Here is a 21,906-nt window from a genome sequence, read left to right as displayed (position 1 = left end):
ACCTGACGTAGAGGTGCCTAAAGTGTACTTATGACCATAATATGAGCTTGGCGGGATATCTTTAACCTTTATCGTACATATGTTGTATGAACGCGTGTTAAGTTTAAGTTTGGGAACGTTTTTAGGCTGCTCGAGGCAAGGCGACTGCTACAGGACGGCGCAGTAACCAAACACTTTCCATCAGCGGCTCTGGTTTAGCCCCCTCCTATGCTAGTAGTGGCTAGCTAACACCAACTGTACCGACCTCTCAACCACTCCCCGGTGACTCATACCGGTACATTTATCTCGAGAAAGTGACATTAGTTACGTGGTAATATTGCGAAACTGATGTAGTAACACTGGCAGACCAAGTACTTCTGTATCTCCGGTAGGCCTTGTCTTTTGTTAAATTGTTACAACAGTGTTCTTGTGGCTAACAGCTAACCAGGAGATACCCAGTTAGCTCGCTTTTTGAAACTACTGAGGTCGATGTTTTCTCATGGAGGATTTGTACAGTTATTAGTCAAGAGGATTTACGATTGGGGGAGGACAGGTAGGGGTTTTAACGCCACGTTATTAATTGACAGTGCAAATACAATCATTTCCTAAACAGCCATAGTTAGTAGAAAATAGCTGTAACGAATGGTTGTTGACAGAAGTTGTGAACCCCGTTACGCACTCAGGTACATCTGGTGAAGTTAGTTACACCTGATGAAAATTACTGCTGAGTCATTTTCGTTTTGCCTTCTATAAAGGAAACAATCGTACAAACTGGAACAGTAACAAAGAATAGTATATTATTAATCATGTATAGGTTAAAAGGAAAAAAAGCCGTGTTCATAATTTGCTGAAATTCATAGCTGGAATTCAGTAATTGGTGACATCATTATATCTGTGCATTAATCTCAGTTCCACAGTTGTTTTTTTGTGAAGTCATGTTATGTCTATCATGACTGTCATCCTTGCCAGGACATGGTTATTGCTTCCTCATATGCGTCTCTTTATTCTACAGAGCAGAAGAGGTACACGCTCAGTTTCTTCACCATGGGGAACACCTGCAGTAACCAACTTGGGATCCCTCCAGCCAAGGGCCCCAATGCTGTGGGATGCACTGACTTCATGATGGACCACACTGCACAGGTAGAGTTTGAACCACTTTTATGATATTCTAGCTTCTATCTGCTTCTTGTAAATAATATGACAAACTAGGGATACATCAGAAATGTGATGTGATCACCTGGAGATCATGACCATGATGGACTGAGGCAATGTTAAGTCATGTTGCATGAGTATGGACAAAGACAGCACGTCTGGGTATATCTTTGTAAAATCATTGATTACAGTTTGGGTAGCTGCTGGAAAACCTGTTCAGTCTGCAGCAATGATACGTTAATAATCAATTCCATTATGACATTCACTGGTCATTCTTCCTGCATTTCAACAAGAGTTACAAAGTTCAACATGGCCAAGTATCTGTACACAAGAAATGCAACTACATACATTGTATGAACAAGATATTTGTGACGTACATTTCAGTAAACAATAGTTGCCTAATCGTGTGAACTTCTTGCCAACAGGGCAGCTTCTTCCGGCTTTACTATCCTTGTCAAGAGACTGAAAAAGCAGAAAAACCAGATTGGGTCCCATGCAGGGAGTATTTTAACGGTCTGGCAGACTTCATGAAAATCAACAGAACTCTCAGTGAAAGGATTTTCAACTACCTCTTTGGTAATTTTGACTTCAATTAGTAAATTGTGGAACATTTCAAATTACAAATATGCTGGTTAAACTGGCCTTTCCAGACCGTATTAGTGTTTTTGCATGTTTTTGTCCATTTATGACAAATTATAGCCTGATCAGAATATTTCCAATTATACTGCAGTGTAAGTGTCATTTCTGTACAGTGTGAACATCAGCTCAGAAATTTATTTTGTCATGTGATTTTTATTTTTGTCAAAGTTATTATTGCACAGTACTCCAGGGAAGACTTTTTAAATCAGTTTAACTACTTTGCCAAGCAACAAGAATTTAACTTTGACAACAGTGATGGCAGAAATGATGTTTATTATCATTAGAAATGACCTATTTTTCTGGTGTTGTGCTTAAGAAAGCTTGTTTTTATCATTTGTTTATTCCAGGTTCCTTTAAGATCCCAGCCCACCTGGATGCTCCATTCAAATCAAATGTAAAATGTCCACTAGTTATCTTCTCCCATGGCCTGGGAGCCTTTAGGTACACAACTATGTGTTTCTGATACTGCTGTAGTATGAATTTGAAGTTCTGCTCACCTGCCTTCTGTGAAAGGTGTAATTGACATGTCCTTGTTGTTTCTTAGGACTTTATATTCAGCTATATGTGCAGAACTGGCCTCTCAGGGTTTCATTGTGGCGTCCGTTGAACACAGGTAACTGAACAAGATTTAATGACATACACTTTTGGATGGGGTGTTATCTTCATGTTCACTTCAGTTCAGTTTCGATTTTATTTGTCCCCCGGGGGGGGGGGGGGGGGGGGGGGGGGGGGTTTGCAGCAAGACATAAATACAAAACACAATTGAAAATACCGCTACAAGACAATAACGATTAACAATTAACAAACTACAAACAAACTTTGAATAAAGTGCTCATTTGCAGTAAAGTCCAGAGTGCTGGGTTAAAGTCAGTACTCATTTAATTAAAAAACAAAAGAAGCTTCTTTAAGTACATAAATCAGGATTAAAGGAAAGCTGTACAGCAGTTATTCAAACAGATGTAATGCTCTAAGTTATGTGTAGAATCTTGAGGTGTTTTAACTATATTCTGCTGCAGGCTGATAATATATACACTGAAAAAAACTAAAGAATAAGGCTGTGTGTCAGTTGGAGGAGATTGTAGTTGAATGTTAGCCAAGCCATCAGTAACAGAGGGCAGTCTCCTCTGCAAGCGGCTGTCTGTTTATCAGTGTGAGTAGGAGTGGAAAGGGTGCTCAGACAATGGTACGAACCAGGTCATCACATTTCTTTTCAGTATAGAGACAAGGGGACCATATGGAGATGAACATAATGGCCTCAGTTAGTCTGTCACTCATGTCAGTCGACGCAACATTTCACTGAATTTTAGTAACTGGTTAAAGGCTAAAGCCACATAGAAAAGCATGTGACCTGGTTTATAGCTGTGACATGAGACACACTTTGTCTCACATGTCTGCAGTGATGGCCAGAGGTCAATCCAGTCACTCAGCCAGTGCTGCTTTTGTCACAGCGCCATATTAGTTTGTTTAGTTTCTGACCACAAACAAGCCAAAATAGTCATAAAGAGAAAAAAAAGCCCTTTTTACTGCCACGTCTATTATGAGCTTCAGCAACAGGTAATTTGCTTTGGCAGCAAGTCAGAGCAAGGATAATACAAAGTTGGCAGCTAAACTGCACTCTGTGCTTGAGTGTGTTAGTTTGTGTGCGAGATAAGTTCAGATTATTTTCATGGAACCATTTTTCTTATCTACTATAAAGCCTGTGCTAAAACCCCAGTATTTCCTGTTTACATAGAGGAGGTTATTAAGTTATTGCAACTAATGATTATTTACATTACCGATGTCTGCAGATTACCTTCTTGATTAATGATTTTGTCCATGATATGTTGAAAAAGTTGTCACAGTCTGATGTTTTCAGTTTGCTTGTTTTTAATTGACTAATAGTTCAAAACCTCAAGATATTCAGTTTATTATATGTGACAATGACAAATGGCAAATTCTTACATTTGAGAAGCTGGAAGCAGAGAATGTTTGATGTTTTTATAATCGTATGTTAGTCTGTGATTCAATTTCCTTCAATCAACTAATTGATAAATCGACTTATTGTTGCTGTTCTATGCATCTAACATTTTTTGTTTATGCTTTGGACTCAATTTTGAGCAAAGAGAAACTTCCAAACAGATCCAAATAATAATTAAAAAAAAAACAAACATTATTTTTGCCTCTTTTGTTTGATTCTTTCCCTTTGAATCTTAATTTTGTGACATTGTCTTTTCCTCTTTAATCCAGGGACCAGTCAGCCTCAGCAACGTTTTATTTCTGCGAGAAGACGGAGTCAGAGAAGGCAAATAAGAATGTGGCTAAAACATCAGCCGCAGCCCATGGCAACCTGGTGAAGGAGTGGATGTACTACAGGAGTCTGCAGCAGGGAGAGAGTGAATTCCCCCTCAGAAATAATCAGGTAACGAGTGATTAAAAAGTAAATCCAGTGATATACTAGAGTCACTGTATAAAGGGGAGGCGGAGGAATGATTCCTCTTTCATCACTGTGGGTTTAGTATTGACAGCAGCTTGATTGCACAATATCTGAATTTTATACTGGGTAAGTCATACATAACCTGACGTCAAACCACATCCTTTCTTGTTCACTGTATTTTCTAATCCTTTATCTGAACTGTCCCTGGTTTCAACTTTTTTCCGCTTTAATCTTGGCATCAGTCCAGCTGTCTTTACTGTTTTGAAAAACATTATGATGTTGAATTTCAAACACCTGATTGAGTGAGTTTTGAAACATTTGGTTTGTGCGTTTTCCTTTTCTCCTCGTGTGTGAATCTTTCTCTCCCAGGTGAAACAGAGAGCAGATGAATGCATCCTGGCACTGGATAAACTCACTAAAATCAACTCAGGGATACAAGTGCAAAATGTTTTGCAAACTCAGTTTGACTGGGCGACGCTGGAGGTAATCTTTTCATTAACTTTGAGTTTTTAGTCATAGAGAGAGGACACAAGTATCAACAGAGCAGCAGGATACAATATTTAGTGGCAGCTGAAACCAAGGAAATGTAGACATTTCTGTTTTTTTCAACAGAAACTAGTGACATGAGCAGGAGCAAGTGAGCAGCGTTATAAGACTGCAGCAAATGTACACAGGAAGGATAAAAAGTATTATTGGAGCAAAGAGAATTGGTAGAAATGTTTCAAAAACTGGTGTACAGGGTTATTCTGGTGTTCCTCACACGACACAAGAAAACAGAAAATCAATGATCCAGTCCAGTCTAATCTTTCCAGGTATGTAACGTCACCAAGTTAAGGGGAAATTCCAAAAATGACTAAATCTAGGCTTAAGAACACTTGAGAACTTTGAGTATAGACATGTATCAAAAATCAGTTTCCTTTGCAGTAACTGAACATCAGTCAGATAAAGACTGTACAACTTAAAATATTTCCACTCTCGCTTTTTAAGTAAATCTTTCGGTACTTTGAACACATACATCTTTTGACCTATGTTCACATAAATAGACTTATTAAGTATCAATGACCACCATTTAAATTTGCTTATGAACTTCTTCATTGTAAAGTGACTCCTGTAAGAAAGCTTTGAGAAACACAAGACAGTCAACACTTATAAAAACTGTTGTCACTGAGATGGAGGGGATTTGTTGACATGACATCAAAATAGCCGCGGTCAGGATGCCACATTGGTCCTTTCACAGCGGCCTTATGTTTTTATATAAGTCTTCAGTTGAAGACATTGGAGTAGTTCTAATATTGTTTCTATTCAGTAACATTCAGGCCAAATAATAGTAGTAGAGTAACGTGGTGATGCTTCCTGATCACAGTGAGTGAGATGTGGCCTGGTGTGGAAGGGTCCATTGGATAAGTCTGGCAGTATTTTATATTATTGTTGTTGTGGTTGTTATCAACAAATATGAAAAGACCGAAACCAACAATAAATAAGTTAGTCTCAAAGTTCCTTCTTTAGCTAAAACAGCTGGGCACTGTAGCAACAGTTTCTCAGTAGAAGTGAGGTGTCGGATACAGACAATACGTTTTAGTAGAATTAATTGTTGGTTTTTCGTCTTTCCATGGGATTTGTTTACAAGGAAAATATAGAATATCACGGAATCATTCTTTCAGCTGTGATTTGATGGCAGAACCTCAAGCTGACATGGTTCTGAGGAAACATTTATGTTGTGCTAATCACTCGCTCCCTTCCTCTCTTGGCCAACAGAACTCCATGGATCTGTGCAGGGTAGCAGTGATGGGGCATTCCTTTGGGGGAGCAACAGTGATTGAAGCTCTGTGCAAAGAGGTTATCTTTAAGTATGTGGACTTACAAAGTACATCCAGGTCTCCTCCATCATCATGTGTTCTTATTCTGAAGAGGCAAAAAAACAAAATTGAAACAATAGCCAATCTTGGATCTGGATATTGAAGTGATGTGCGTCCTTGTGTTTTTTTTTTTTTTTAATTTTGTAATAACTGTCCCTGGAAACTCTCAACTCTGAAATCAGGTGTGGCATAGCGCTGGACGCCTGGATGTTTCCTTTAGATGACGAGATATTTCCTCAAGTGAAGCAGCCGATCTTCTTCATCAACTCAGAGAAGTTCCAGTGGGCGGGGAACATCAGCCGCATGAGGAAGCTGGACTCGGCCATCATACAGAGGAAAATGATCACTATCAGGTATCACGGACAGAGCTGAAGTTGCTTGCAAACAGAGCTGTGACGGTTTTCTCTGACTTAATGGTGATGTGATTTTTCCTCCAGAGGCACAGTGCACCAGAGTTTCCCAGACTTCACCTTCCTGACGGGCAACTGGATTGGTAAACTGATGAAGCTGAAGGGAGAGATCAACCCAGAGATCGCCTTAGACCTCTCCAACAAAGCAACACTAGCCTTTCTGCAGCGCCACCTTGGTATGAAAAATGACGAGCTCACAATCTTTGTTGATTATTTCTAGTATCACGTTAAGTCTGAATCATTTTTTACACACAAGGAGAAATGCACATTTTTAAATTAATGTTTTGCTGAAATTCTGAATGAAGCTAAAAATCATCTGGTGTTTGCAGGTCTGGAGAAGAACTTTAATGAGTGGGACCCTCTGATTGATGGGCAGGATGAAAACCTCATCCCAGGTACTAATGTTACTGTGCTTCAGTCTGCCATCTGAACAGTAGAAGAGCCTGGTACTACCTGGACATCAGCTTGAACCATCTTGTCTTTTGTGTGGGAGCCAGTGGAATGGTCCCAAAATGCCAAGCCAGGCCTACTTGGCATTTCACACATTTTATTTCAAAATGGACAAAGGAAAACATTTTGGAGTAGTAATGGAGAGGAAAGCCGATCTCTACCTCATCAGCAGGAAGGATTTGTTTTTCTTGACAGGTGAAACACTCAGTGTAGCAGTGTTTGTTTCATGAAGCCTGAATGTTGCACACGAGCAGCTCACACTGTTGGTGAAATCTTTATTACCAGCAATTTCTTAGAGAAATGCTTTTAATCTTCGAGTGTATATAAAGCCAAATGACAAATGTTATTTTATGAAAATACTGTACGTCTCTGTAGACATAGGGGCCTTCCAGAGACAAGCTACTCTATGATTGCAGTGTGATTATGTGATGAGGCCTAAAATGAATCATGTGGGATGGGTATGGATAAAAAAAAAAAAAAAAAAAGATTGACGACTCATATGATCTTAGATAATTAATATATCCCAAATCTGCAGAAAACTATATCTATCCATCCTGATTCAACGAACGACAGCTACAAGTCAATCAGCATCATAAATCATCATAAACACTAAAAGGTTGCACGATGAAAACCTGCCTGAACTCACGGTACTGTTCATCATGGGCAAACAGCCTTCTACTTTTACACACTTACTGTCTGATATCTGCATTTGTACACAGCAGAAATCCAATAAATCTGGTTTGTATACAAAAATCATTGTGTCCTCTAAGTGACTCAGTCTTCCATGTTTTCTTAATCAGTTTTTAAAGCCTTAATGCCAGATGCTTAGGAAATGTTCTAAAGCTAAAATTAAAGTTTTGTGAATGATGCGCTTATATCTACTCCAGAGGTCCATTACCAAATTGTGGTGATTGAGTGGGACATTAAATGTTGATGCATTTTAACTTGCTGTGAAAAATTTTATTACATTTTGAAATTACGAGAAAAATAAAATAGTTATTTGTAGCAATTAAAGGTCTTCAGAGTCTCTCTTCTGATTGGCTAAGGTGACTGGAGCTCCAGAGAGATGTAACACTACATTGAGATGGTTTTTGGTGCTTAAAACCACAAAAATATCTTCTTATGGATCAACAAAAATAAAACCTGAGATACGTGTAAAATATGGGACCTTTTAGATGTGTCACACCAAACTGGAAAAACCGAATTCTCCGAACAAATTCAAACAAGGTTGAAGGAAAAACCACAGCTCAGCTCCATAGATCAGTAATATTTATTTTACCAACATAAATGTCTTCAACACATGCATGTATCCACACTACAGAAAACGTGTTGCGTCCTTTAAAACTGTAGCATTTCACCGTCAACCTTTCAAATCAGGCTCATCTTCAAGAAAAGATTCAATACTTAAAGAATTTCGTGGCAGTTTGTCAGAACAGATTATCTAGAACACAACAGCGATCCAAGTAACACTGGGTCATCACACTCATATTGACAACAAACTCCAGGTTTTGACAACTATTACTGTACAAAGGCACTTTTAACCAGATGGTTAAGTCAAAGGAGGAAGAACATCTGCTGGGTCAACTCAATAAATCAACACTGCCACTGAGCAGTTCAAACACAACAAAAGAAAAAAACTGAACTTCAACCTGTTCAGTTCAACGTAACTAAAGCATTTGCAGTCGATAAACCAGAAGAACCAGAAGACAGTTACTCCACTGGGTGCTGCTCCACAGGCAGAACATCAGCAGAACCATTACTGATGATCAGAGAGAGGTGGGTGACCTTTGACAGCTGGACCTCTAATAAGGAGGGAAAAATAACAATTCATTTGGTTTTACAGACAACACATCACAGACTGTAGCCAAATGATTGTTCAAATAAAGAGAGTGGCCTGGCTGCTGATTGTTATACTATAGATTTGACACTTAAACAAGCGAGGACGTTCTGTTTGACGAATAAATTCCTCCGTCCTCACGTCTTTTCCTCACATCTCCGCTGGGAGGAGCTTAGGCGTGACAGAGACATGAGAGAGGGAAGCGAGGAGCCAAAATGGAAAGCACATCACCGGGACTTACCAAAACTGTCATCAGCAGAAGACAACGTTTCTTCTGAGAGCACAGTATCATCAAAATCCTGCAAAATCATCAGCAAATTCAAAACACTGACATAAATCACTTCAAAACATTTTGGATTTCAAAATTAAAACTTCTAACTCTCGTCTAGAATATTATATGTTCAGTATAATTAATAGCAATCCATGAAATACCAATGTAGTGCTCGTTTGATTTACATTATTTAAACAGTCCTGAGGTGGTGCAGTGAGGTGCTGCGTCACTGGAGTGAGTGAAAACCTTGTCCTGGTTGCTGCTTGTTTGACATCTACCACACTGCTGGCCATTCACTGTAAATGCACACTGTACTTCTATTATACGGGGCATCCATACAGCCTATAAAGTGCATATACCCAAGTAATATGGACTAACACACTCTTAATCACCTGACATGAGCCTCATTTCTAGTACATCCTGACTGTATAACTAACAGTAAGTAAGTACGTCAGTGAATCTACAGCTACATCTACACATAATACCCATGATAAATACACACTTTTTACTTCTACACACCTTCTGTCCATGAGGGAAAGGTTTTTTATTCAAATTTGGTCATCAAACCAGTGGACCTGCACCAGAATGAAAATCAAATCAACAGGCATAATTTTTTCCCTGAATGATTTACCTCCTTTTGTTTGGGTGGTGTATGCAGCAGCTGCTCACTGTCCTCTGTTTCAGCCTGTTGTTGTTGGTCTGGAAGAACAGGAAGACATAATTACAATCAGGCTTACAAACATGACAAAGATATGGTCTGTTTCTACATTCAAATAATGGAATCATGTTTATTGTCGAACATGTAAATCAAGACAAATGACCCAAGAAAACTAAACAATGAGGACGGACTTGTTTGGCCACTAGGGGTGGGCATGATTAATTGATGATTGATAACTGATCGTTAAGAATTTTGACGATCACGTGGAATCTGATCGATCTAACGTGTATGAACGAGGTTGTGTTGTGTAGTGTGTCTTGAAGCAAGAGGATTGTTGTTGGACTATAATTTCTTCTTATAGATTTCATTGAGGAAAAAGACACTCTCTTTAGTATTTTCTGACATAGGCTTTTTTTTATATAAATAATTAATAATGAATCGATAATTGATCGTTAGTTTTCCCAATGATCGAATAAGGAAATGTCTTCAAGTGCCCATCGTTATTGGCCACTATTAAAATATTGAACTGAAATTCGTTAATGCATATTTTGTTGACCATCAGATACCTCTGCAGACGTCCATCAAACAGATCTCTCCAACAAGACAGGTCACCTCCTCGAGTAGGTCACTCTGAACGGGAATAAAAACAGCATTCACTTGTCAGATGTGTGACGTTGTGCCATTTAAGAATCGTGTTGATTATCATATATATTATATATATATATATATATATATATTTACTAATAATATATATTATACATATAACATATATAGTACACACAACGGCCACACACACACACACACACACACAACATAAATATACTATTACCATATCTGGACAGGAGCTTTGTGCCTTAGTGTCAGATGGCAGAGCTGCAACCACAGAGGCAGGTGAGTAGGCTCATACATATAGTTTGTATCAATGTTTTTAATTAACTGTTATCCAAAAAATATATACATGAGGAATGCAAGCAGATGCAAGAGGAAGAGGAATGTGGGAAAACACCAAAAAATGTATAATTCAAAATCTAATTTGACAAAAAAAAGATGACACTACTACTGTAACTACAAACCAGAAAGTTTATCTTCGTGAAGATCCGACGTCTCATCTTCAATCACTGTGTCATTCTAAAACAGAACACAATAACTGTGAGAGCTTTCTCCAATACGGACCAGAGCCATGTTCATTAAACATGGTTTAACAGCAAATTCACCAGGCCCGTTAATTCTCATCCAACTAACTTGGTCCTTTGAACACAGGCACACAGTGTGAGGACTGATTTTGTCAAGTGTACTCTTACTTTGAAATAAAAGAGTGCTGACCATGTGATTGCAGTTACATGATAGGCATGTTGGGACCGCTTTCTTGTCCCGTTTCCACAGTGACAAGAAAAAGTTTGTGATACATTTGGAATGACCTTGTTTTCTACAATGACTGGTCCAATGATTCCCTTCAATTTACCAGTGATATGATCTTCATATAATTCGAGTGTAGACAAACATAATGTCTATAAGCTAATATCACAAACAATTATCAGCTTTTATGTATTTTATTGAATTTATTTATTAAAGTAAGTGAACCCTTGGATTTAATAAGTGGTCAAAACTCCATTGACAGCAATAACCTCAAACAAGCTCTTCCAGAAGCTGCTGATCAGACCTGCACAATGTTCAGGAGGAATTTGAGACCTTTATTCCTACAGAACTACTTCAGCTCAAACATATTCTTAGGATGTCTGGTGCGAGGGGCTCGCTTCAGCTCATCCCACAGCATCTTGAGTGTTTTTTTTTTTTTGTTTTAATAAGTAACTCCCACACTTCCAATCTAGTTTAACTGTTTGGACTCCAGGTAGACTTTGATAGCTCCTCACTTTTGTTGATGTTATTAGCTGAGGGGTTCACATTCTTTTCCCAGCCTATGCAGCGATGATGTTTTCTATGTGGACAACAACAGTACAATGATTTGTAGTTATCAGTTAAAATAGATTGATTGTTCATAATTCTTGGATGAAGACGTGACCATATTTTGGGACAAATTTACACATAAATGGAGGTGATCCCAAAGAGTTCACTTACTTTTTTTTTGCCACTGTATATCACTGTTGCAGCTAGTCATGACCAGTGAATATGGTCAGACTACAAGTGATGATATGCATAATTGTTGATAATGGATGTGCAAGAGACTTTCTAGTGATAATCATAAGTCTGCTATTAAAATGAATCCTTACTAAAAAATCTCTCAGAAAACAAAACCAAAAAAATTTGATTCATGACAGATTGTCAACATCTAAGTGTCATCTAATCTGGATAACAGTTATGCAAGTACAAACAACAGAGCCAAAAATTCTCATTTGACAGAAAAGGCTGCACCCTTACCTCATGAGGTGTGACCTCCTCCTGTTGGGAAATGTCTAAAATTTCCATTTCATGCTCTGAGGGAGCTCCTGTGAAGATAATCACAATCATTTACCGCATCATTGCACTGTATGTAATGTGGAGACACAACAGGAAACCTGTCTAGAACAAGAGTACCATTCATGGACGTAGACCTGGAAATGACTCACCAAGTGATTCATTCTGGACCTACAAATTAAGAAATTGCCCAATTTTAATTTCAAACAATTAAATTAACTTAAAAAAAACATTCTATAGATTACCATTCAGACAAAGGTAAATTAAAGCAAACATGGAATAAAAAATAATACGAGTAAAACAAAACAAAATACAATGCATACTAAAGACCAATAAATACAATGATTCTACTCCATTCGTATACATTCACCAAGCATTTTATTAGGAACACCTATACACCTGCTTATTCATGCAAATAGCCAATCAGTCAATCGTGTGGAGCTTCAGTTAATGTTCGCATCTTACATCAGAATGGGGACAAAATATGATCTCAGTGACTCTGACTGTGGTATGATTACTGATGTCAGACGGGCTGGTTTGAGTATTTCCACTCCTGTCAGTCAAGAACAGAAATCTGAGGCTGCAGTGGACACAGACTCACCAAAACTGGAAAGACTAGAAAAATGTAGCCTGGTCTGATGAATCTGGATTTCTGCTGAGGCAGCAGACATCTTGTAGCATTCATGCCACAAAGAACCAAGGCTGTTCTGAGAGCAAAGGGAGGCTCTGCCCAGTATTAGTATGGTGTTCCTAATAAAATGCTCAGCATGTGTGCAATATGTACGGTACTTTACATAAAGCAACAATATCTTATACCTCATTTGATCCTTTAACTTTTGTCTTATGCAGGTCTTCTTTGATGTCAGGGCCAACATCTTCCTGGGGAAACTTTAGGAATAAAACCTCAATTAATCATTGTGAATTAATTAACAAAAGAAGAATTATTCTACTATGAACAGCGTCAAGTCAAAAATGAAATTCAGTGTTTTACCTACTCTGAGGTGCAGTTAGACCTGGAACCATGTTTAAAAACACTGCAGATGCACAGGAAGACACTCACTGTGATGCAAATTACCATTTCCTCTGCTGCTATACTGATGAGGCAATCCTCTGTTGCACTGGTGACTTTGCTGTCATCACTCAGCTCATCTGGATCTGCAGTGCAAAGGATAAAAAAAAATCCCTGATAATCCCACACTAAACATAACATTACACTGCATTCCTGGCACATTGTCTTGTTGATCATCATATACCTGTGCAGACATCAGTCAAACAGGCCACCTCTTCAAACTCATCGTCCTGAACAGCAATGAAGACAAAATTCACATTGTGGGCATATGTTTTGCAATTGGATTGTAAAACTCTGTGCATTTAAATCCTTTACCAAATCTGGAGAGGGAACAGTGCAGCTCTGTGGATCAATGGTTGCTGTGTCAGTGTCAGCTGGCAGGGCTGCAGATACAGAGACAGTTTAAAACAGCAGGTTAACCAAGAGGCCTCTTTTCTCATATTCAAATCTTGTTCAGTAGGCTCAAGGATGTCAATTCAATGATTTACAATATTTAGTCTAATAAAACGTAAAGTTATTCCACCAACCTATGTGCTTTAGACTACATGCTAAACTGTTGGTTGCAAATACAACTTGTGTTTGCACTTCTCTTATGTTAATTTAAACATATATAGATGTAATAGAAAAAGCATGAGGGATGTCTAAACAAGTAATTAAAAGACTGAGATGATGGCAACAAACCGGAATATGTATCCTCATGATGAGCCAAGGTCTCCTCTTCAGTCATTGAGTCATTCTAAAAACAGATCAGATTATCAATCCGTCACTGACCTGAGGCCAAAATATGTTGATGTCTATAGAATTGTTGTACACAGATAGTCAAATTAGTCATTTGTACAGTATTTACCCGTCACAAGAAAAGTAGCAGTGGTAAACCTCTACAAGTACTGTATTTCCATAACACTACCTTCAAATGGGTGGCAACGCATGGCACCTCTGAGACACCATCTTCAATTTCCTGCTCTGTGGGAGCATCTGTGAAGACAATGGCACTCCATCATCAAAACACAGTCATTTCAGAACACACACATACAGTATTGCACCATTCTTCATTGTGACTGTGTGTTACCCTTTAATATTATTTTCAGTCAAGTTTTCTGGGGGTTATCTAGTGACTTTTCAACACTGCCATGGAGTCACTCAGCTATGAGCTACAACTTCTGTCCCTGTTTTTAGCCTACATTTGTTTGTACTTTGGCAAACTGGCACTGTTCCAAGCATGCTGAAATAGCTATTCGCAGTTCCTGTTTGCAGCGTACCTATGGACGTACAGATGACAATCATGTGATTACGTTAACAATGAAAAAGACTTAAAACATGATGATTCTGATCAGCCTTTCTGGACTTTTATTCTCAGTGGGCTAAGAAATAATATCCTCAAGAAGTGTATGTCAGAATGAATCTAAAAATCTGTCTATCATGTTTGTGTGTTCAGGTTTTATGACTAGGAATTTTAAGGGAACTCTAAGGGTTTTAAAGTACCTTAACTGCCTCTGTGAGCTGTGTCACAGCCCACTGCTGCAGCTCCCACTGCTGACTGTGTTGGTGAGAGAGGCACACCAGCAGCCAAACTACAACAACTAACTTCAAACTGTTTCTGGAACACCGGCACGCTCATATCACTTTCACCTCATGTAGTGTGTTACGTTAACACTCCCCAAAACCTGTAGAGTGTTGTGTGAGTTGGAACCACAGGAACCACTCACCACATAGCTGCTGCACAGGAAGCACAAAGGAAGGCAACACCAATTCAGTCTGAATCTGTGAGAGAACAAACACACAATTAAAAGCAAGAATAAACTGTTTTGCAAAATGTCTTTTTTGACACACGGAGCACCAAAAGATTTGATTTCACCAAGTGCTTTGTATGGAGATAAGGTTAAGCTCATCCCTCAATCTCAGCAAATCACACCAAACCTATCTGGTTACATATTCTACTTCTCAAGTTAAGGAGGAAATGTGTATTTTTTTCTTGATTAAACTGCCATTTTAAGGTTTTCATTAGAGCGAGGCAAAAAACACGTACCTGCTTTAAGTCTTTCCAAGTTATATCAGTAGCTTCTTGCAGATTAATGCTCTTCCTGGGGCGAACAGCTTCACGTGGAGCCTTCAGAAAAAGGTAACACATTAGACTTCAGAGCTATCTACCTATATACACATGAGATAGCACGCTGAAATCATGGAAAAGCCAAAATCTACAGACACAGCATGTGCAAAGTCACTAACACAATTTACCATTTTCACTACTGTCACACCACTGAGAGAACTGTCCCTGGAAACGGCAATCTCACTGTCATCTTTGTCATTAGTTGGATCTGTATATGCAAAGAAAATAGCAACAAAAGCTAAATTAGCGTCACACAATCATTGACCACAACTTGACAACTGGTTGCAATCAATTGTGAGTTAACGAAAGATTACAAGCAAATAAAATATATGCAGAATACAAAATTGTTACAATTTTACATTCTATATTAATATGATTTCTAAAATATAACATTAAAATAAACTAAAGAAACTAGATATAGCTGATTATTTTATTAGTAAGAAATACACCATACTGTGCACCAAATGAATACAAAGACAAAAGGAGAAATGCATGTGATGCTTACCAGAATAAATCATGGTGTCAAAGCTGTAGGTTTTCAGCTTTTCAGCTGAAGATGTCACTGGAATCTCTGATTTATCTATATCCTCCTTAAGGTTCTCATCCAATGGAGAAGCCAAGCCATCTGGCCCAACAGAGTCCATCACTGAAGCACCCTCCTCTTCAGAGTCTTTGTCAGTGTCACCCACATCAGGGAGCATGTAACATATGTTCACTCCTTCAATGGAAGCACTTTTCTGAGGTACAATAGCCATATTACATTCTGTTGATTTCTGATATGTTTTGTCTTCTGGAGACTCAGCAGAAGAATTTTCAGGGGTTTCACTGATCTTTTGTCTACTTGCTAGTTTGACATCATCTGCTCTGTGAGTTTCAACAAGCTTGTCAGTGAACTGTTCTTCACCACGGTCCATCTGAGGATGAATGCAAGAAACAGTAGTATCGATTTCTTGGCTTTCAGGATACTCTAGTTGATCCTCAGGTAGTGCAGCCTCTTTCACAGTTGAGTCAAATTGCAGTGGCGCTTCATATGAAGCAGTCAGTCCAATAGTATCAGGTTTGCTTTCTGTTGTGGAGCTCTTCCACCAGGTTTTCATTACCTCGTTTATCACCTGGCCATCACATTTCACCCGCACAAAGCATTTGATGTTTTCTTTATCTCTTGTTACTCTAGTGACAGTCAATTGTAACAACTTGTCTATTGTAAGTGTGCACAACTCATCTACTGCGACACTGTCCCAAGATCCACATGAAGAATCAAAGCCTTCAAGCTCGCATAAAAACGCCTGTGGAGGAGTTACCACCAAGTCAGGGGGCATTTCCCTTACATCTGTAATGTTAACTCGGGACTTGTTTCCATAGTCCACAAAGAGAACAGAGAGCTCGTCTCCATCTTTGTCAATGACCTCTGCACGGTACCAAAGCTGATCGTCTGAAAAGAGAACAATGCATGGACTGCCAGTGGAGAGAGAGTCTGGGTCAATATGTTTGTGGTCAGCTGCATTCCCAACTTCGGAGACATCTGATGCTATCTTGTGGAGTTCTTCAGAGTCAGCAGACTGACACCAAAAGGAATGAGCATCATTTATAGTTGTGATGTAGATCTGCAACTGCTGTTCCTCTGAAAACGCTTGTTGACAGTAAGAAGGTAGAGATCGGGAATTCTGTGGTAGTTTCTCTGAGTTATGGGCAAGTTTTTCCTTAACTTCAACTTTCTCTGGGATTTGAGAACCATCAGTTGAACATCTTTTAGATGCTTTGCATCTGATATTCACACCACTGTCTTCCAGACTTACTTCCCACACAGATCCTGACTGCCTGATAAACTGGCACTTGAACTTCTTTTCTGCATCACCACCAATGTCTTCTTTGAAAGCTGACAACACTTCTGGATCAAACATTTCCTCTTTTCCGAGAGTTGCAGCATCACTCAGCATGCAGTGTGTGCTGTACATGGGTAGTTGCAAGAAAGACTCATGGAGTCTGCCTATCTTGGAAATTGGTGTCATTGCTGTATTTCCAAAATCAATAAACTCAACAAGAGCCATCGCGTTGCCACGGATTTCTCTTACAACCGCTCGGTACCATGAGGAATCATCTGCAAACTCTGCTTGAACAAGGTCACCTGGATGTACATCTTTGACGGCACTGGTTTTCAGGGCTGATTGGGGATCATTGAGCTTTTCAGCAATGGAGAATATTTCACCCTCATCTCTGACAAGTTGAACATAAAAACTCAATGGGCTGTTGCAGTGTGAGGCATAGACATCTGCTTCCATACCTGATGTGATAGATTTTGATGGCAGGTCTGCAAGTTTAAAGAATTTTTCAACATTGTTTACCTCCTGAGATTCGGCACCAGGTGAATTGCACATGAGCAGTTGAGTATCTGTGGGGAGATTTTCTCTTCTTGGTTTGACATGGGCACCTGCAGGCTCAGAACCATTTCCCATATTTCTTGGTGTCTTTCCACATGACTCTCTTTGGTGAGGAGGTCTGTACAGCTGTAACGGAGCAGCTTTGAGCTTCTGACCATTTTGAGAGATGTGGCATGTAGACTTTAGTGCAGACTGCATGTTCATGTTGGCAGGTTTTGTCTCATCTCTCATTTGTCGTGCAGATTTTGGAGCAGAGGAACTACTTTTCTGGATATTTTGGTTGTGATCTTCCATTTCTGCAGGTTTTTTTGGGACAGCTTTTTGAGGCTTTTGCACATGTTTTGCTGTGGCTTCAGTTGCTCTCCGACACTGGTAGACAACCTGCTCTTCTGTATGCATCTCAATCTGAAACATCCTCTTGATCTTTGAATTAATCTGAGTGTTTCCATGATACAGCTCAACCAACACTTTCCCATCAGGTTCTCTAGCCACTACTAGTGCTCGGAATTTAAATTCTATTGCACTCGTTTCAAACCAGCTGTTCACCTCACTGGGAACATTGGCTGGGACATCAGAGAGTCCACACACAACTGCTTGCACAGGCACAGACATGATATCGTTAGCCTCTCTAGGAACTGGAAGCAAGTCAGATTTGTCCACCTCAATAGTGTCACCATAATCCACAAAGTGAACCAGGATTGCTGGCTTTGTGGCCTTGATCTGTCCCCTGTACCAGTGCCCATCAGTGTACTTTGCAAAGCACAAAGTTCCAAAGACTGCCGGGATCTTTACATTCTCTAGCTGGTGGCAGAGATTGCTCACTTTGACCTTGAGATCTTTCATCACATCAGTGTTCCTCTCAAGCTGGCAGTAGAACTGATTGACATTGTTTACACATGTCACTGTAATCTGCTCCTCTGTCCCAGTTTTGACGTTGTGTGTTGAGAAGTAGTATGAGTCCAGACGGAAAGACGGTCCAGAGGTTTTCTTGGGAGGTGCATTTTGGACAAGGTTGACCATGCTGGTGCAGACACTCTCAAAGGGAGTTTCTAGATCTACGATGTTGAAAACAATCTTCTGCTCACTGTACATGACAGCATATATGGTACACTTTAAAATCACAAAGTTGGATACAGCCGTTTCCACAAAATTGTGGAATTTTGCTACTGCTTCATCATTCCACTCATTTATGGCAGACGTGGGGTCAACAGGGTTTAACAGACTGCATCGAAAAGCTTGACCGTGCAGAGTGAGGAATTCTGGGCATATCCTCCTCAGATCATAGAGGGAGACCATTTCTGTCTGGCCATAATCAACAAACAAAACGTCCACATGAGGTGTTTCATGTTTGAGAATTACAAGGGCCCTGTACCACATTCCATTATCAGGGTGGCGAGCAATACAAGCCGTTTCTACAAGAGGCTGAAATTCACTGCCTGCATAATGCGCCTGTATGTCATGCATGAGCAACTTCAAGTGCCCCGTATTTTGTACTAATTGGCACCAGAAGTCATTTGGACTTTCAATGTAGGACACAGACACGTCAAGGACACTCCCAATGGGAAACATGTGTTCCTTGAATGTAGGAATTCTTCGTACAATGCTGGCAGGGCCAACAGTGTTTTGGCTCTGAATAGACATTCCATTGTTCCTGTATATACCTGAGAGTCTGGCATCTGGATGTTGTGTGGGAGGCAGAATGCCAGGTTGTATGGTCATTTTGGCTTTGGGTTGTCTCCATGTGTCAGCCCTCTCAGCAAAGTTAGAACTACACATCAGTGTACTGAGGTCTCTTTCGCCCTGAGTTTTAGGATCCGTTAGTTGGACCACGTAGCCATCATCATATTTTGCTGTCACGTGTACATTTAGTACTTTATCTTTGACTGCTTTGATGAAAAACTCAGAGGCACTTTGACTCCATCTCCCATCTTTTGCACCGACACCAGCCAAGGTGCATTTCAGTGCAAGCATTGGCAGCTTTTTGAACTTGTCAGGTAGGGTCCTGATGTTCATCCTGTCAACTACTTCAGCATTTCCATAATCAACAAAGAACACCTTGACTTGTGTCTCATGAACTTCAGAGACAGTTGCTCTGTAGAAGTCACCATCTTCTGCCTTGGCAGCACAGTAGAGCCCAACAGTTGGATTTTTCACAACATTTTTATTCTCTGAATCTTTGTACAAATGATAGATACTATCCATCAATTCATCTAACTCATTTGCATAGTTCTGTGTTTGGATCCAAAACTCTGATGGGTTGGATACATGCTGAACAACTGCAGCATGTGAGGAGTTCAGGGAGAGTTCTTCTGCTAGCAACTTCTCTGCTAGTCCTTCTTCCCTCCCTTCTTTCTCCTCTCCAGTTTCTCCAGGAGTTAACATCTTTCTTTGATTTCTTTCTTGCTGGGCTGGACGCTGGCGGCTGTATGTAGGGCTACGGATGGCATAATTTCCAAGTGTTTTCTCACACTCCAGCAGACAGCTCTCCTTGGAACCAAACAAATTGTTAATGTTTGTGTTTTCGTCCCCATAGAGTGTGACATAGTGAACACCCTCAGAGATGCTCTGGTACTCAAATTTGGCAATCACTGTCTTGCACAGAAGAAGGTTCCTGAGAAGGTCAATCTGGCTGGATGTCCATCCAACCCCTTTGTCAATGATTCCATGAAGGGAACAGATGTAAGTCACAACTGGCATCCTGAAAAATTCTGCAGCCAGCGGTCTTACATTCTTCACTTTAACAAACTGTTTTGTTCCATAGTCAACGTTCAACACTTCCACCACTCTGTTGACTGGGAATACCTGTTGTAAAACAGAGCGGTACCATCTGCCATCATTTCCTCTTGCAGCACATGGAAAACCAATCATTTCTGGACCTACAATGCAATTGGTCATTCTGCCCTCGCAGCACTGTGTGATTTGCTCTGAGAGTTTCTTCAGCTCTTGTGAGAAGACCTTCAACTGGCAAAAAATCCGCTGTGGGTTTGTCACCTCTGTGACTACGACAGTCTCCACAGTTCCTGCTGGCAGCTCTGGGTACATGAAGAGCTCTTGCTTGTGCAGTCGCTCACCTGCTCCCATGGAGATCGGTTGAAGTTCTGGTGACACTCTAGGTACACTTTGGGACTGAAGTGACAGGAGCACAAAGTCCTGGAACATGTCTGGAGACAGCTTCTTGGCAAATCCCATCTCATGCATTTGTTTGGATATGCAGGGGATCTGCAGGACAAATGTTCTGTGGGGAACCAGTACATCTTGCACGTGTGCCTTTACAGACTTCCCAGAGAAAGATTTAAGAAATTCGAGAGCCACTGGAGACCATCTGTTCTCAGGTGAAAGTGGTAACACATTAGCTAGCACACAAAATTCCACTTCGGGTGGCAGATGGAAGTGCTCCTTCTTACCCCATGCCAGTTTACCTGTGGTGGTACTAGACGTCATCCCTTTGTCAATGAGGAACACACTGTATTTTGAGCCATTTCTTGAGACTATTCGGGACCTGTGCCAAGTACCGTCTATCTCAACCAAGCACTGGTCACCAGGACTTCCTTCAAACTCTTGAAATGTGTTTCCCGGAGACTGAATGTCTTTAGCCAGGCTCTCATAATCTACTGTCCTCTCCTGGCAAAATTTTCCCCAGAACTCTACAAGCACACAAAGGGGATGCAAGTGGACCCTGGTTATGAGAACTGTTACATCTGATCCTTGTGTAGGTAGTCCTAGGATTGAAGACATTTTGGCAGTTTCATGAATTCCAACTACCCATGACTTGTCACCTCTCATCAACACTGCTGTGTAACACTGGATGTTATCTGGAAAACATACACACACAACACACAAAAACTCACATCAAATCATAACACCCCATTCCAATTTCCCTCTGATCTTTAGAGAAAAAGACAGAATAAGACACAAATTAAAATAGTATTGCTTATAAATTTATCAGAACAAAACAATAATAAAACCGTCCTTGTTTTTTTTTTTTTTAAATCATTTGGCAACAATTTAAAAAACTTCTAAATATCTCTCAAGCACGTTTTGTACTGTGTTACTCATAGTTTACTATGACTGCTTAATGACAGTTTGTTTTTTGTTTTTTTAACAAAAGTAAAATAGTCAGCAATATAGTGTAAATCAGTCATGTGAATGTGCCTGTACAGCAGGGAACTATTACTATGGTCTAGCTTATGTACACTGACTCACCAATGTCACACTCTGGCTTTATTTCTGCTTCTAAAGGATCTGAATGACCACAGAACAATAAGCTGTCATGTT

The 21,906-nt window shown here is 39.8% G+C and overlaps 2 protein-coding genes across 3 annotated transcripts; one reads left to right on the top strand and one right to left on the bottom strand.

Annotated features, from left to right (window-relative positions):
• The first annotated feature begins 191 nt into the window (after positions 1 to 191).
• On the top strand, positions 192 to 7,384 carry pla2g7 (phospholipase A2 group VII). 2 transcript variants are annotated; one of them, XM_022769580.1, is made up of 11 exons: positions 192 to 532; positions 992 to 1,119; positions 1,557 to 1,707; positions 2,118 to 2,211; positions 2,315 to 2,383; positions 3,997 to 4,168; positions 4,553 to 4,666; positions 5,939 to 6,030; positions 6,222 to 6,392; positions 6,477 to 6,625; positions 6,779 to 7,384. In XM_022769580.1, the coding sequence occupies exons 1-11, from the start codon at positions 469 to 471 to the stop codon at positions 6,877 to 6,879; spliced, it is 1,305 nt and encodes a 434-aa protein (XP_022625301.1). In that variant the 5' UTR covers positions 192 to 468; the 3' UTR covers positions 6,880 to 7,384. The 2 variants fall into 2 exon arrangements, with proteins under 2 accessions (XP_022625301.1, XP_022625306.1); XM_022769585.1 differs by having other exon boundaries at positions 194 to 367.
• Positions 7,385 to 8,571: 1,187 nt separating this feature from the next.
• tdrd6 (tudor domain containing 6) lies at positions 8,572 to 21,366 on the bottom strand. The gene is made up of 15 exons (XM_022765262.1): positions 18,000 to 21,366; positions 17,050 to 17,561; positions 15,759 to 16,812; positions 13,462 to 13,529; positions 13,331 to 13,376; positions 13,153 to 13,232; positions 12,894 to 12,965; positions 12,230 to 12,248; positions 12,042 to 12,109; positions 10,739 to 10,793; positions 10,495 to 10,538; positions 10,232 to 10,295; positions 9,639 to 9,706; positions 8,978 to 9,035; positions 8,572 to 8,701 (listed from the first exon to the last, which is right to left on the bottom strand). The coding sequence occupies exons 1-15, from the start codon at positions 21,364 to 21,366 to the stop codon at positions 8,610 to 8,612; spliced, it is 5,667 nt and encodes a 1,888-aa protein (XP_022620983.1). The 3' UTR covers positions 8,572 to 8,609.
• Between the last annotated feature and the right edge of the window lie 540 nt (positions 21,367 to 21,906).

This window comes from Seriola dumerili, unplaced genomic scaffold (genome assembly GCF_002260705.1).
Source record: "Seriola dumerili isolate Sdu_G_001 unplaced genomic scaffold, Sdu_1.0 BDQW01000025.1, whole genome shotgun sequence".
NCBI lineage: Eukaryota > Metazoa > Chordata > Actinopteri > Carangiformes > Carangidae > Seriola > Seriola dumerili.
This window is presented reverse-complemented; position numbering and strand designations above follow the sequence as displayed.

Excerpts from the sequence above, each read along its gene's own strand:
- pla2g7 (XM_022769580.1), top strand. The coding sequence starts at position 469 with ATGTTTTCTCATGGAGGATTTGTACAGTTATTAGTCAAGAGGATTTAC. Across the intron at positions 4,667-5,938 it reads TTGACTGGGCGACGCTGGAG|AACTCCATGGATCTGTGCAG; the intron begins GTAATCTTTTCA and ends CTTGGCCAACAG. Across the intron at positions 6,393-6,476 it reads AGGAAAATGATCACTATCAG|AGGCACAGTGCACCAGAGTT; the intron begins GTATCACGGACA and ends TTTTTCCTCCAG.
- tdrd6 (XM_022765262.1), bottom strand. The coding sequence starts at position 21,366 with ATGTCTTCAATCCTAGGACTACCTACACAAGGATCAGATGTAACAGTT. Across the intron at positions 13,530-15,758 it reads TGACACCATGATTTATTCTG|CCCTGCCAGCTGACACTGAC; the intron begins GTAAGCATCACA and ends CTGTATCTGCAG. Across the intron at positions 10,539-10,738 it reads TCACGAAGATAAACTTTCTG|CTCTGCCATCTGACACTAAG; the intron begins GTTTGTAGTTAC and ends CTGTGGTTGCAG.